General features: G+C 40.7%; 1 protein-coding gene across 1 annotated transcript in view; it reads left to right on the forward strand.

The window, feature by feature from the left end:
- The window catches only part of ARHGEF26 (Rho guanine nucleotide exchange factor 26), a gene marked incomplete in the record, with an annotated part of 134,204 nt that extends 118,728 nt beyond the window's left edge, over window positions 1–15,476 (forward strand). Inside the window, 3 exon segments of the mRNA XM_014588297.2 lie at window positions 12,846–12,913; window positions 14,171–14,275; window positions 15,292–15,476. Coding sequence (XP_014443783.1) covers window positions 12,846–12,913; window positions 14,171–14,275; window positions 15,292–15,434 — 316 coding nt within the window.
- Between the last annotated feature and the right edge of the window lie 449 nt (window positions 15,477–15,925).

Below are 15,925 nucleotides of genomic sequence, written 5' to 3' on the forward strand. Positions count from 1 at the left end.
ATACCCTGTAGTTTTTCCCCCCCCCGCCCCCCCCCCAAGTTGTTTCTTGCTGTCTTATTTTGCTTTGTTCTGGATCTACTGGGTTGTTGGAAAAGTCATGATGCATTTTTACATAGAAAACATATATCATGACTTTTCTAACAACTAATAGAAGGGAAACTCCAGGAATTCAGTTGTTACTAAATGTAAGAAGTTACCAAAAGCAAAGATAGTTTTTACAGCCCCTCGGCTCTAAAAGGAAAAGGTTTGTGGAAACCAGATGGTGAATTGAGGATGTTTTATGGTTTGAAATATTAATAATCATGAATAGATCATGCAAACCCACAATTATTTCCTGTTTAAAATTTTCTATCTTTTTTCTTTGCCTTTACTCACCTCCTGGAAGGCCCTCTTGAGGTCTCCTTGGGTTGCCAGATGGCTCACCTCCCAGGACTTGTGCCAAGTGGTTCCTTCCCTAGGAAACCTCTCAGTACTACTTGTGGCTATTTCATCCCACAGAATGCCCACCATGTGTGCCATCCTTAATTCATTCTTTCCCTTTTTTTTTTTTTATTGTTAGAGGGCATGTTTACTTGCTAGAGAGAGACAGAAAGAGAGAAGAGAAAGCACTCCCTATGGGAAATGGCCAAGCCTTCTGCTCTATTTCTTCCTCTTTTTAGGATTTTAGATACTCACACACATGTGCCTAGTACATGTTTCCCAGATCGTGCAGTTGGCCATGTGGGATCCAGCTACCTTAACCACCAGGCCACAGAGGCAGCTTTGTTACTTCATTTTCCCCTGTTTTTTTTTCTGTCTCATTCTCTTCTACTGAATTACTCATGACCCTCACCTCAGGCCACAGAGGCAGCTTTGTTACTTCATTTCCCCCTGTTTGTTTTTTTCTGTCTCATTCTCGTCTACTGAATTACTCATGACCCTCAACCATCTCCTAAATCCCTCCTGCCTTTTACAAAACTTCTCAAAAGAGTGAACTTTATTTCTCTCTGTTAAAGTCTGGATTATCCACTCTGAGCCTCAGCCAGTCCAGATCATGGATACACATGTGCCTGGCATAGTTAGGGGTGTCTCTAGATGCAAACCCAGAATCTTCCCACGTGACTCAGCTTCACCGATATTTGCGTTTTGTTGCTCTACCACCATCCAGCCCCTGATAGGTGATTTTTGCATGGAAGTGAGCTTTTGCCTGGCTGCCTGGGCAAACTGCCTACAACACGTAGGGACAATGGGAAAACATTTCTTCTTGATCCAATTTAAAAAAAAATAAGGTAGTGATAAATAAAGGGAAGACTATCAAGCTGGTGCTATGATCCAGATCAAATACTAAGTGCTGGGCGTGCGGATACATACCCTGAAATAGAGGATGCAGGAAGACTTCTCTGAAAAGGTAATATTTGGATGGAACCGGGAGTGACAAGGAGTCAACCCTTGAAAAAGTACAGGGTCACAGTTTTCCAGGAAAAGAGAATAAGTGTAAAACTCCTGAGGAAACTAATTTGGGGTTGTCAGACTTGGTTTAAACATGGTGAATGTGGCTGGATCAGAATGTGGGAGAAGGCCCTGCTCAGGAGGGGAGAGGAAGCCAGAGCATCTAAGAGCTATCCCAGTGCAGTTGGTGGGCTGTCACTCTTCAAACCATCAACCAGCCTGCTGTGAGGGAACAAAGCTAAAACTTAGAGCAATTTGACATTTTTGAGACACCAAAACATGAGGATTTTAACAGTAATTCATTTTTATTGTACTTCTGGAAACACTTGATCTGCAGTAAATTGGGATGGGGGGACTGGTTTTCTATCACAGGTATTTTGAAAAGTACTGATTTATAGCCCTTACCAGTCATAGTAGGGTGTTCCATGGAAGCCCTGAGGGGACAGAATTTTCAGTGGGGAGAATAATTAAGATCTTGTTAAAGTAGTCAAGGGGTATTAGTGTAGTCACGGTGATGTTGACTCCAACCAGAGTATAATATATAAGAGGAAATAAGAAATGTCATGTTAGAGGCAAAAACAGAATGAACTAATGAGGTGGAAGCATTGGAATGGCAGAAAGACAGAGGACTTGATGATGCTTTAGATTTTGGCTTGAGCAGCTGTTGCCACATATTGAGCTATTTCTACATCATCGAGCTATTTCTACATCATCTTCAATATCACATCTTCCTCTGCCATCCTATTGAGGCTTCTCCATCAAAAGATGAACAGTGACTTCCTAGTTTCTCAACCAGCAGTTCAGTCTTCCTCTTTATTTGCCTCTGGTATCATTTAATTTTGTTGACTGTCTGGCTTGCTCATGCTAACCTGTTGAGATGACCCTTTGTCACCTCTGTTCTCTTAGTTTGTTTCCAGTCTGTCACCATTCCTCTTCTGTCATCAATAATGCAGCCTGTCTGAAACCAGTCAGTGGTAGCTGCTTTCTGCTTTCCCTGACATACTCATTTCTGTAAATGGCACCATTGAAATCATTTTGAGTTGTATAGTTTAGACACTTGGTACTATTGTTGATGCTTCTGTGTCTAAACAGAGCCATGACCTGCCAGTTCTTTCATACAAAAGTCTATCACATCTTTCCACATGTTCATATTTCCACTGCCTCCTTCCTAGGTCACTTACCTGTTGAACCATTCTGAGAGCTTCCTAACCATTTTCCTCTCCAGTCAATCCTGCACTGTTGTATTACTAATCCCCAATCTCAGCTTTATTCTTGTCCTTGTCTGACTTTATACATAGCAGGCTCCTCATAAATATTTTTGAGTTTTGACCTAAATTGTATAACTTTTTTTTTTTGAGAGGTTTTTGCTACAGGGCGTGCACTCGCCAGAGAGACAGAGAAACAGAAAGTGAAATCACCCCCCAGGGGGGATGACCACGCCACAATCCCTTCTCCTCCATTCTCCTCCAGGGATCATGGGCATGCATGCACACACACCCGGCATGAGTTTAAGCCAGCAGGTCCAGGACTAGAACCGCGGTCAACTACATGGGAGTCCAGCTACATAGCCATTACACTAACTGTTGGTCCCCAATTATATAACTTTTCTATAACCAAGGCAAGGTACAGTAGAAGCCACGGGTATGGAAATAATGCTTCTTACCTGTTGTATTAGCTGCCTTTTTTGTTGCTGCTGGAGGTTTTTCTCAGATTCTACTTGCTTTCAACCTTTGCTGTCAAAGATGGAGTTAAACATTTTTTTTAGAGTGTACATCTAAGCCACGCCTACTGTGTTATATCTGCTGGTTATAAATCTGAAGTCATTGTATTGTTAATGAAACAATTGCCTGTGTAAACCTCAAAAGCTTACCCTTCATAAAAGGACAAAAGAAGAATGTTTTACTACTGCCATTTCTTTTCCCTGTGGGTTTTTCAAGAGGAATGTGGGAGCCAGAGAGCCCCCTTTGTCTGCCTTCATTAAAATCAAGCACAGAGGGCTGCAGCTGGCCTAGTCTGCAGGCTGTGGCAAGTGGCGTCCTTGGCTTCCTGTGTTTACAGTAGGATTTGGATGTCATTTGAGTCCAACGTGTACAGGAATGAGAAATCTCGGATGCATTCAATGGTGAATGGAAACTTCTTCACCCATTATATTTAGCTATACGATATAATCACCTTAAATCATAATCCAATATCTTCCTTGAAATTTCTCTCTCTCCCAGAGAGCCAGAAGCCTAATGAATGTCGTTGGTGCTGTCACCCCCTCCAGACAGTCAGTTCCTTGCTGGGCCTCTAGATAAAGGGGCATTGTTTGCAGAGAGTCTCTGCACCCTTCCTGCTTCTGTTAATGATTTAATTAGCAACAGGAAGTAAATGGGATGGAATCAAATTATAAATCGTGTGTCTGATAGAGTTGTATACTTCTATCCTTTGACAAAAATTACAACAGAGAGAAGATATGTTACATGGAAAAAAATGGATTTATTTTAGGTTACAATCTTTTTTTTTCCTTGTTGAATTTGGAATCTAGTGTAATAATGATCTTTTACATTTATAGTACCTGCCAGTGTACACAGTATTATGTAATTCTTACCACTGACCCCAGTGGGATAGAAGGGAGGTGATGATGTGAGTCTTTTATCAATGAGGAAACAGATCATTGACTTAACTCAGGTTAACTTAAAGGTTTCAGACCAGACTTTAGGTCTCAGGAGCTACCTGGTATGATTAACAAGACATAATCAATTTAACTATATAACTTATCATAAAAGCCTAAATTTTAGAACTCCTCTTAGTGGGTTAGGAACATTAAGTTGGTTTGGCTAGATGTTTAAAATTGGGTAAGTTGAGCGGGTGTCTAGTTTTGTCAGGCTTTGTTTCAGCCCTCACAATGACTTTTTTGCCCTGTGGGTTTTCTTTTATGGATCAGTTTAGTAAACTAATCTAGTTGAATTGAATGTGTGAGAGAATGAACAAAAACAACCATCTTTACAGTCTAACTCTTTATGAAGCCTTTGAAGGACTTTTTTCCAAAGGCTATGGGTATAGAAGTTTTAAAAGGAACCACATAAATTTGTAGGCTATGAAAAAAAGGTATGCAAAGATAACTGGTAAATGGCATTTTAAGAGGGATAAAAGGAAAGCCAAAGAGTGACTAAGGCCTCTTCACTTTTAATGAGAAATTAGGAAACCCTGTGGTGATGACGGTCCTTGGCAGTTGCTCTGATATGTTCCATCTCACCCACAGTCCTGCCTCTGTGTTGTTTCCAAGGCTGCTTTCCACTTTCTTAGTACTGATCTATCTTTTCTAGCAGGTGCCTGCTATTAATGAGAGGTCGGGCTTTGCTGTACGTTTGACCTTTGTGCAATGAAGTTTAAACCTACAGTGCCTATTAATGATAAGAGAAGGACAAAATTCTGCCGCTATTAACTCTTGAGTAAGAAACTGTAGAAACATCATTTCACGCCATGCATGGAAAATTGGAGGGTTTTATGCCAGGACTGCATCCATCTATAGATGTTTAAGTTAAAGGCCTCTTGTCAACATGTGTTTGAAGTGCTCTCTCTGTCTCAGCACACTGCACAGTTTTTGGTTTTGGTTTTGTGTTGTGTTTCTGTACCGAGGATATGAAGAGCAAGATCCTATTTTATTTACTTGGCACTGCCAACCTACCCAAGGCCTGTTGAAAGGCCGGTACTCAATGAGCATTAGTTGAAGGAAGGAACTATCATGCAGGCCTTGGAGGTTCATGCACTGCAAGTGTCAATTTACCTGGTTCAATATTTCTTACTCTTTCACTTTGTTGGGACAAAGGGAAAAATCTAAACTGGGTGAGTGGCAGAGTATGAATTCATCTTACTTATTGTCTTTGTAGAAAATACATATTTGGAACCAGCAGGTGGCATAATGGTTACATCACTAGACTCCCATGTAGTTGACTGCAGTTCAAGTCCTGGACCCAGCAGCTTAAAACTCAGGCCAAGTGTGTGTGCATGTGTGCCCAGTATCCTAAGAGGAGAATGGAAGAGTAGGGATTACAGTGTGGCCATCCCCCCCGGGGATGACTTTTCTCTTTCTGTCTCTCTGGCAAGCACATGTGCCCCATAGCAAAAATCTCTGTCAAAAAAAAAAAAACATATATATATATGAATGAGCCTGGGACTTGATGTCTAAACTTAATAATGGGTATGCCTATGCCCTGGGATTTTCTGTCCTTGGAATTTCATACAAAAAAGGAGTGTCTTCCCTGCTTTAGAGATGCGGGCTCTCTGCTTCATGGTGAGTGGGAACTGCTTGGCAGGATTCTTCGGAAGCCCTGGGGGAAGTCGTGTGGTTTCTACAGCATCTAAGAGGGGGTGGAACTGACTCAATTGAAGCAGTTTCAAGAAAGCGGCTCTTTTCAGTCAGGGCAACAAGGAGTGTCTTGTTCTCTCTGAAGTCCTTGTGAGGGGCCACCGTGTCTAAGGGATGCCATTAACATCCAGGCAGCATGCCACAGGAGTGGAAGATTTCATCTAGACTTCTGGAAACTGGCAGCATGTTGAAGCCTTTGCTGAAGCTGGCCACTCAGTGCCAGAGATGGGCTTTGCCTAGAAAGTCGTATGTGCGAGATCTGTTTCACTGGCTCCAAATTGCTCCAAAGTGCTCTGAGAAGACAGCAGTGCTCTGTAAAGACACAGTGATAGCTCAAGGATGAGTTTAATTTGGATATAGCATATAAACACACAACAGGTTCTTTTTTCAATAGATTACTTTTGGTGAGTAACTCTTTCAGGGTTAGATATTAGTTTCCATTTGACTTTGTATTTTGGAAATTTCCGGTGAGCCTGAGTGAAAAATAGGTCTTATCCCAACAAAGAAATACCAAAGACTTAAGTGTTTTCTTAGAGATTATTTTAAAGGAAATGGTACTTTACTTGTTCCTCATAAAACCATCATAAAGTCTTTGTTTTGCGGTAGAGTCAAAGTTTTTAAAAGCAAGACAGTGACATCATTTTTTATATAATTGTGTATATTACTAAGTGACACACCAGGTTGGCAAGGGCCCAGCCTCATTTTGTTCTTCAACATAAGTCTTGTCTTTCCATCCTTCCTGCCTGCCCACATTATCTTGTAAGCACATGTTATGGAACAGTGCCTCTCTGATCCTGGTTGTCTGGAAGTAGGTCCTTAACACTCCAAATTTCCTTCATCCTCTGGAAAAATTGGAAATAATAATGGTATCATTTTCTTTCCAAGATTTTTGTAAAGATTAGATGATACTTGCAAGTTACTTAATATCGTAAGTGGCACTTAAGTAATCCATAGTGTTATTTAGAACGAGACCTAGTTCCTGCACATCTGGAGTTCATGGCTTGGTAAGAAAGCAGATGGGTAGTAAATGATCTGGGCTCAGTATGTGATAAGTGATATCATTCATTCATCAGTAAATGTATACTCAGCCTGGGTTATGTCAGGCATTATGCTAGAGGTAATGCAATGAACCAAACAGATCAGATGCTTGACTTCATGAGGCTTACCTAAGTTACCCAGCAGTGTCCTAGAGCCGTACAAAGAAGTGCTATGGGAACAGGGTTATCAGATTGCAGTAGGGATCGAGGTATAGGTTTACATATCAGGAGAAGCTGCATGGAAATTAAGCTTGTGTTTTCAATGTCATATGACCACAATAAACAAAAGAAGCCAGAGGCCAGCAGGTGGCATAGTAGTTAAGGTGCTGGACTCCCATGTGGTCAACCACGGTGTGAATCCTGAACTCAATGGCTTGAAGCTAATGTCAGGCATGTGAGTATGTGTGCCTAAAATCCTGAGAGGAGAATGAAGGAGAAAGGATTGCAGCATGGCCACTTCCCCTGGGGATGATGTCTCACTTTCTGTCTCTCTGTCTCTCTGGTGAGTACACATGTAAAAATCTCTCTCAAAAAAAAAAAAGCCAAATATAAAAACATATACTTATAGGATTCCATTGCTATAAAGTACAAAAGAAACCAAATAGATCATGCTGACAGAAATCAGGATAGCAGTTACCTTTGGACAAAAGTTATTCATCAGAAAGCGACCAAAGTGACTGCCTGGTACATCTGTGTCTTGATCCGATACCACATATACATGGGGATACCATAAGTAAATACAGAACTGGATACTGTGGTTTGTTTATTTTATGTATGTCATTCCTAAATAAAAGATTAGATGGTAATAGTAAGTAGGCATAGGTAGAAAGAAACTGAGGGGAGAGGTATTTGAGAGAGGGAAGAGCTAACTGATTGTGGAAGTGTTCTATGCTCCAGTGCTGGAAGTAGTGCTTTCTGACAGAATAGAAGGATGCAACATGAGGGAGTGAAATTGGAGTGACAGTGACAAGATCTCTCATGCAGGCTTTTATGTGAAAAAGAAAAAACAACATTTTTTTCAAGTACTAGGCATAAGGGTATCTTTTTTTTTCCTCTTTAAATATTTGCTGTACTTTATCAATTACATATAATCATTACACATCTTCACAGGGTACAGAATGGTCTTTAAAAATATATAGATGGTGTGTAATAAACAAGTCGAGGATATGAACATATTCACCACCTTCAACATTTAACATTACATTACCTTGTGAACATTAAAAACCCACTCCAAGTTATTCTGCTATTATGTACTGAATTGTCTATGCCATTCTTTTCTGTGAGAAACAGTTCTAAAGAAAAACGTATTGATTAAGAATCAGGCAACAAAAGAATCTCGTAAAGTAACAAAGATAATCTTAACATAACCAATGAAAGAAAAATTTATAATTTCCTTGTAGAGGACTGTGGGAGATAACAGTTTATAATCTAGAAAATTCTGTGACTATCAATCATTGGTTCAGTCAAAGACAGGTCAAACTATACATAACAATAGCTCATAACAATAGCTCATTGGAAAGAGAGAGAAAAAGAACACTTTTACTCACTCATTGTGGGTTCTTTTAAGACCATAATACTGTACTGTGCATAAAGTAATAAGCCCTCAAAAAAGCAAATCAAAACAAAATTGAAAAGAGATGGTTAAAAGTGAAGACATAATAAAGCCAAGTGATTTAGAGATTCACAGGCTTTACAAAGTTTTTTATTTTATTTTAGCCTTTTTAAAATTCATCCCAAAGAAAAACTCTGCTACTTGTAACATTTGGGACTTTCCCTCTATTATCTAGATTTATACACTAATGGTTGTGTGGACTTACCCTTTTTTTCTAGTTGTTTTTCAGTATGTGTGGACTTACCCTTTTTTTCTAGTTGTTTTGTGTTCTTACTTCTCTCTCCCTTTACTTTTCCTGAGGTATTAGTCCCTTAAGTATTTCCTGAAGAGCAGGTTTCATTTTGGTGATTCTTTCGGCATTTTTATAAATCTAGGAAAGATTTTATTTCTCGTTCCCATTTGAAAGATAGTCTTGCTGGGTATCATCCTCTTGGCTGAAATTGTTTTCTTTCAGAATCTTAAATATGTTTTCCCATTCTTTCCTTGCCTCCATTTTTTCAGTTGAAAGATTCAACGTTAGTCTAATGGGGTAACTTTTGAAAGTAGCTTGATGCTTTTCTGTCATGTGAATATTGTCTTTGTTGGGAGTACAGATTGCATAATAGGTACGTTACTGGATTCCCACATAGTCTATCACAGATTGAGTCCCAGATCCAGTGGCTTAAAACACTCCAGGCACATGCATGTGCATGTATACCTAAAATCTTGAGAGGAGAATGGAGAAGGGATTGCAGTGTGGCCATCTCCGCAGGGGGTGATTTATCACTTTCTATCTATCTCTGACAAGCACACATGCCCTATAACAAAAATCTCTCTGAAAAAAAAAAGGATATTGTCTTTGTCTTTGATTTTTACAATTTGGCTGTGATATGCCTTGGAGAGGATCTTCTTACATTATATTTATTTGTTGTCCTTTGTATCTCCTGGATCTGGATGTCTGCATACCTCTAAACTTAGAGAATTTTCATTTAATATATTATCAAAGTTTTTTTTTACCTTTACATGTCTCTTCACGTTCTGGAATATCTATTATGCAGACATTCAGCCATCTAATGGTGTGTAAGATTTCCTATACATTGTCCTCATTTTTAGTGGTTATTTTTCTATTTCTGGTTTCTTGGACAAATTGGAGGTCTTATTTTTAGGATCAGTGATTCTTTCTTCCGTGTGGCCTAATTGGCTGTTGATACTTTCAAGGGAAGGTTTTGATTTCCTATATCGTATTCTTTAACTCCAGAAATCCTGTTGATTCTCCTTTATTGTGTCTGTCTTTTTATGGGATTCCTCCTTCAAATCATGGAAGGATTTTTTCATTTCCTGGAATTGGTTATCTGTTCTTTCTTGCATCTCATTGAGTTTTATTATAATGAATATTATAAATCCTTTTTCTGACATTTCTGTGACTTTTTTTGTGTTTTATCCATTGTAGGTGAGGAGTTGTGGTGGTGGGGGGGATATTTCTTGATTTGCTCTTATTTCTTGGGGGCTCTGCTTTGATTTTTAGTCATCTGGTGATATTCTCACTACTTCCTACTTCTTGAGAGTATGTTTCTGTAGTTGTATGCTTTTGTACTTCTCTATGATATATGTGAGTTCTACCAATTTCCCTCCTCTACTGTGGGTGGAATGTAGATTCCACAGTAGGAGTTTAGGGTTCAAGTTTTCAGAGTAGAATTTATCTCTTTTTACTGCAAAGGGAGTTATGGGGAATGAATTCCTCCAGAGTCTCCTGTTTTCAAGTGTTTGGTTCTTGTATACCCAGACCTAACAGCTCCCAGTGTGGATGGAGGCTGAGCTGAAAGGTAAAATGTAAGGTGGTTGATGAGCATGCCATGCGGGCTAGAGAGTCTCCTCTTTCCCCACAGCAGGCTGAGTGGAGGTCCATTTTATTTTCTCTTTTCTTTTTTAGAGAGAGATTTTTGCTGTGGAGTGCGTGCACTCAACAGAGAGACAGAGGGCGAGAAATCATCCCCTGGGGGGATGGCCATGCCACAATCCATTCTCCTCCATTCTCCTCTCAGGATTTTGGACATGCACACACATACACCTGGTGTGAGTTTCAAGCTACCAGGTCTGGGACTTGAACTGCGATGGACTATGTGGGAGTTCAACAATGTAACCACTACACCATCTGCTGGTCCTTGCTGATAAGCTCAAACTGATCAGCTTGGTGTGAGCCTGGCTATTGGTCCTTCTGTCTCTTGGGACTGCATGGTCTCCCTGTTGCTCCTTCTCTTTCTGAGATTGCAAGAAACCACACCACCTGCTGGCCCCTCTATGCCTTTTCAATTCCTAGACTTTTATCTAAAAATCATTCGTATTCCCAAAAGAAGTAAGCAGCATAATTTAATTAGTTCCTATTTAAAATGTAACATTTTCCCAAGCAAATTTGTTTTTTTGTTAAATGATCCAAATAACAATAAACAAATGTTTTTGCTAATCTCTCTGTCACAGAAGTTTAATTCCAATACTAGGCCAATAGGAAACCTCAGAAAAGAAACAAGTAGCCAGGGGAGACTTGTACAAAAATTCTACTCTGAGTTGTACACTCTACTCTAATGGCTCTAGAACATTGTTTCCTTCAAATTGTTTTCTTCTATTACTATGCTATAGTAGGAGAAGAAAATTAGCAACTAAAATACCACATTGGCTTTAAAATGTAACGAAACTTGGCTCAGCCACTATGTCGCCACAGTAACACAAGTGCCCTGAAGACTGGAAGCCACCCGGCATCTTCAGATTCTGATTCCCAGGTCAGCCTAAAAACACACCACATCCAAATCTAAGTGCCCAGGATCGTGGGGAGCTGGAGAGCCGGGGAAGCGGGAATGGGGTATGAGGACATCCTGTTGGAGGTGCTTCTTTCCCTCTCTGTTTCTATCTCTCATGTGTGTATGTACCTCCAGCATGTGAAAGAAAGAAGGAAGGAAGGAAGGAAGGAAGGAAGGACGGACAGACAGGAAAGAAAGAAAAGAAAGGAAAGAAAGTAACAAACCTGAAAAATCTAGTCAAGAAAGATATGGTATATACACACCAATCAATTTTTTTTCCAAGAGGTTTTTTTCCTTAGGGCGTGTGAGCTAGCTGAAGAAAGAGACAGAGACAGTGAGACAGAAAGTGGCCCCCCAGGGAAATGACCACGCAGCAATCTTTTCTCCTCCAGTCTCATCTTGGGCATGGAAGCACATGCACCCAGCATGCACCGAGAGCGAGTTTCAAGTCACCGGGTCCGGGACTCAACCGTGGTCAGCTATGTGGGAGTTCAACAATGTAACCACTACACCATCTGCTGGTCCTTGCTGATAAGCTCAAACTGATCAGCTTGGTGTGAGCCTGGCTATTGGTCCTTCTGTCTCTTGGGACTGCATGGTCTCCCTGTTGCTCCTTCTCTTTCTGAGATTGCAAGAACCAGGTATTGGTTCTTGAAGGCTGGAGAGCTTCTCCTCTCCCACAGCAAGATGGACAGGAGTCCCTGCTGACGAGCTCAAGCTGAGCAGCTTGGGGTGGGCCTCAAGAGTATCCCTTGTTAGGAAGGTGAAGAGAAATAGTGGAATTTGACCTTGGAACTAACTGCTTACCTCAGAACATCTGTCTCATCTTCACATCCTTCAAATGGGCTTTAAGGAGCATTTTATGAAATAATAGATGTCACGTGTATATATCTGACATGTAGTTTGGATTTAATTAATGCTTCTTAAGTTTTAAAAGTCTTCGTGTGTGGCTTATTTAACTAATTGCAACGCAAATACTTCATTTTCAATATAAAAGCTGAGGTGACTGGATTATGGAGCAGTGCTCAGCTTCTCTGAAACTTTGATCTTAAGTTAAATAATTATTTTGTTTGCAACTTAATAGTGTATCCCCCTTCCCTACCCTAGTGTACTCATTAAGCCATTTCAAGTATCTAAGAATAGTCTTTAAAAGTCAAAGAATTTCTGTTTCAATAAAGCTCCTATATGGCACATTTAATTGTCTGAGGGATGAGACAACTTTAAATATGTCAAGTTCCTCATTCTCTTTTCCAACATGATTTCACTGTGGGGAATGGATGGGGAGAGAATGGAAAGAGATACGAAATTTGCCATTTGAATGTTAAACATCAGGTTAGGAAGTGTGCCAAATATTCTGTGATTATGGTGTTAGGGTAATTAGCTCTTTGTTAACCATTAAACTTTCATTTGAGAACTTCTGTATAATCAAAAGACAAATTCATTCAGAAACTTTGACAATGATGACTGATGATTGGTTGTCTAGCTATTTCAAACATCCCAGATAATTATTTTCAAGTCACTCTTCCCCTTGTTTTGAAGGCCAACCCTCTACCCCTCTGGAGAGTCTCTGCCTTGTTTCTGCTTTACATTGACTGTCCAGCACATTCTCTATTCTGTTTTCACTTTGACTTGCCCTCTGTGTTTAGGAGTGAGCGAGCCCGCTGGATAACTGCCCTGGGACACAGCAGCGGGAAGCAGCCTCCTGACCGAACCTGTAAGTTCCAAGGGCCACCTGCTCTGGATCATGGAGGGGCTCTGCCCCCTGCTGGATGCTGGGTTAATAAAGGATTGCACCACCACAGTACTTGCTTCCAGTGTCCTTCAAGGTTTCCTTCATTCCTGCCTTTCAGCAGAACTGTGTGATCCTTGCTTTGCAAGTCAGGAGGTCTGAATTCAAATCCAAAGTGCAGTTCTTCTTGGTAGTGTAAGTGTGGCAAATCATTGCTTAGCCTTTCCATAACTTTTCCAGTCACCTGCAACTCAGGTATATTGTTATATACAACATGGAATTATTATGAGGATTAAGTTAAATAATATAAATCGAGAGCTCTACTTGAACTGTAGAGCTTTTGAATTGTATCTATTATTAATTGACAGTTATTGGAAGGTTAAGCCTTCTTTACCCTGGCAGTTTGAATCTAAGCTGAAAAGTATTTTTAGCATAAAAATATTATGTAGCAATTTCTTTTCGCTTTTCTTATTAAGTGATAATGTTAAGTGATCATGTTAAGAAAAAGTATTTCATTCTTATAAGGAACTAGGAACTTTTGCAATAAAGCATGATACCCTGTGTTCCTTGACTTTGATATTATTGCTTCTGAATGAATCTAGTTGGAAAGTCAAATTCAAAGAATTAGAGCGATGGATGAAAACCGTCACTATGACCTTAGAGTCAAGCCAAAGTGATTGGTGGAAAAGTTCCCTAGAACTAAGTTTTAGATATAAAAAGATTACCTAAGAAGTTATGTCGGTCAGTGCTAAGTCACTGACTTGTTTTATTTTAAGCATCGGCATTTTCAGGGGGACTTTAAAATGTCTTCTAGGCATGGTTGGAACTCCTTTTATTTCAAACATTAGCAGCTTTTAGGCACTGCTGCTGGGGGTGGAGAAGTGCCCTGGATGAGATCCAGAGGACGGGATGCACTGCAGATTTCACTGTTACATGGCCTTGGCAGGACACTGCTTTCTTGCCTCAGTTTCCCTGGTGCGTCGTGGCTGTTTTCTGCTCCAGTATGTGTATGATGGGTGACTGCTTGTCAAGCCTATCAAGGGATTCACGTGTTATAAAAAGGTCTCTCGAATCCAAGCTTTTAAAATTCTGACCTTTGTAACCATGTCAGAGTTCCTAGAAAAGATTTTCTGCTTCTTGATAGAAGACCATCTTGGTCTGTCAATGAAAGTGACTGAGTACCTGCCACGGCTGGTTTGTGCCAATTCTGGTTTTCCTCAGGATGTCCCCTTTCTTCTGCAGCACTGACTCAGGTGGAAATTGTTAGGTCATTTACTGCGAAGCAGCCAGACGAGCTCTCCCTGCAGGTGGCAGACGTGGTCCTCATATACCAACGCGTCGGTGATGGTGAGTGGCATTGTTCTACTTTAATTAATTAATTAATTAATTAATTTTTGAGAGAGATTTTTGTTACAGGGCATGTGCACTCACCAGAGAGACAGAGAGATGGAGGGAGAGAAAGTGAGAAATCACCCCCCCCCCGGGGAGGATGGACATGTTACAGTCCTTTCTCCTCTTGGGATTTTGGGCACACATGCACATGCACCAGGTATGAGTTTCAAGCCACTGGGTTCGAAACTCGAACTGTGATCAGCCACATGGGAGTCCAGCACCTTGTTCTAATGGGGTCTGTCTAGCATTATGTTGCTTGGGACCCTAGTGGTTTCATTTTCTCGTGAATGCCCATAGTCCATATCCAGATGCATTAATGTTTGGGATCACATGTATATCCATCTTCTCTCTGAGGCTGGCTTTGCTTCTCTGTTATTCCTTTTTCTCTTTCCCCAGACTTGATTTCTTCCATCAGTAGCTCCTCAGAGCTCTGTGACCAATTTAGAGAGGTGTTTTAGGGATTGATGCCCGTGGAAAAGTTCACAATCTTTCTCTTTATACTTACTTTTACCTCTCACTTTCTACATTTTATCCTTTATCTACACTTTTCATTTGTTTTTTTTTTGAAATAGGGATGTGGTGACATGTTTTGTTATTCAAAAGAAAACAAAAAGCTTTCATTATTCCCAGTCTACCAGCAATCTCTCATCTCCAAAAACTTTCTATACTTAAACTTTTTCCCCTCCTGCTCCTGCCCAAACCATCTTCTTCCCCAGCTCAGGCCAACCTCACATACTCTCTCAACCCTCTCACCTTAAGGCTTCTATTCATGATCTGTCCTTGGTATGTCATTCATTCTCTCTTGAAACCTTTCTCTCTATCCACCTCTTCTCACCTTTCATCACTCATGGTACCCAGTTTGGGAAGGGTAGCTGCCTCTGGGCTGCTCTCATAGCTTCCTTGGAGCCTGGCACAGCACAGATTCCTCCACATTCTTATTACTTGATGCAGACTCTTGCTTTTTCTTACAGGCTGGTATGAGGGGGAACGACTTCGAGATGGAGAAAGAGGCTGGTTTCCTATGGAATGTGCCAAGGAGATAACTTGTCAAGCTACAATTGATAAGAATGTGGAGAGAATGGGACGTTTGCTAGGACTGGAGACCAACGTGTAACCTCTCAGATGACCCTTTCGTTACTGCAAGATTTGCACTACACAATGGTGGGCTGGTTGGTTCGGGCTGGTTTCATTAACTTTATCACAGTCTATTTCATTTTCTTTCTTTCTTTTTTTTTTTTTTGGAGAGGTTTTTGCTATAGGGTGCGTGTGCTTGCCAGAAAGACAGAGAGAGACAGAGAGATAGAAAGCGAGAAATCACCCCCCCCCCCAAGGGGGGGGGCCGCCCCACGCCGCAATCCCTTCTCCTCCATTCTCCTCTCGGGATCTTGGGCACACACGCACACGTGCCCCGTGTGAGTTTTAAGCCACCGGGTTCGGGACTCGAACCATGGTTGACTACATGGGAGTCCAGCGACATAGCCATTACAGTAACTGCTGGTCCCACAGTCTATTTAATTAAGAGAATGGAAACACTTTGCTTTTAAGTTTGCCAGGTTGTTCTGTTTTAGAACAGCCAGTGGATACAGTTAGTTCACTCCTTGCAAA

This window comes from Tupaia chinensis, unplaced genomic scaffold (assembly GCF_000334495.1).
Source record: "Tupaia chinensis unplaced genomic scaffold, TupChi_1.0 Scaffold000272_1, whole genome shotgun sequence".
In the NCBI taxonomy this organism is placed as follows: Eukaryota; Metazoa; Chordata; class Mammalia; order Scandentia; family Tupaiidae; genus Tupaia; species Tupaia belangeri.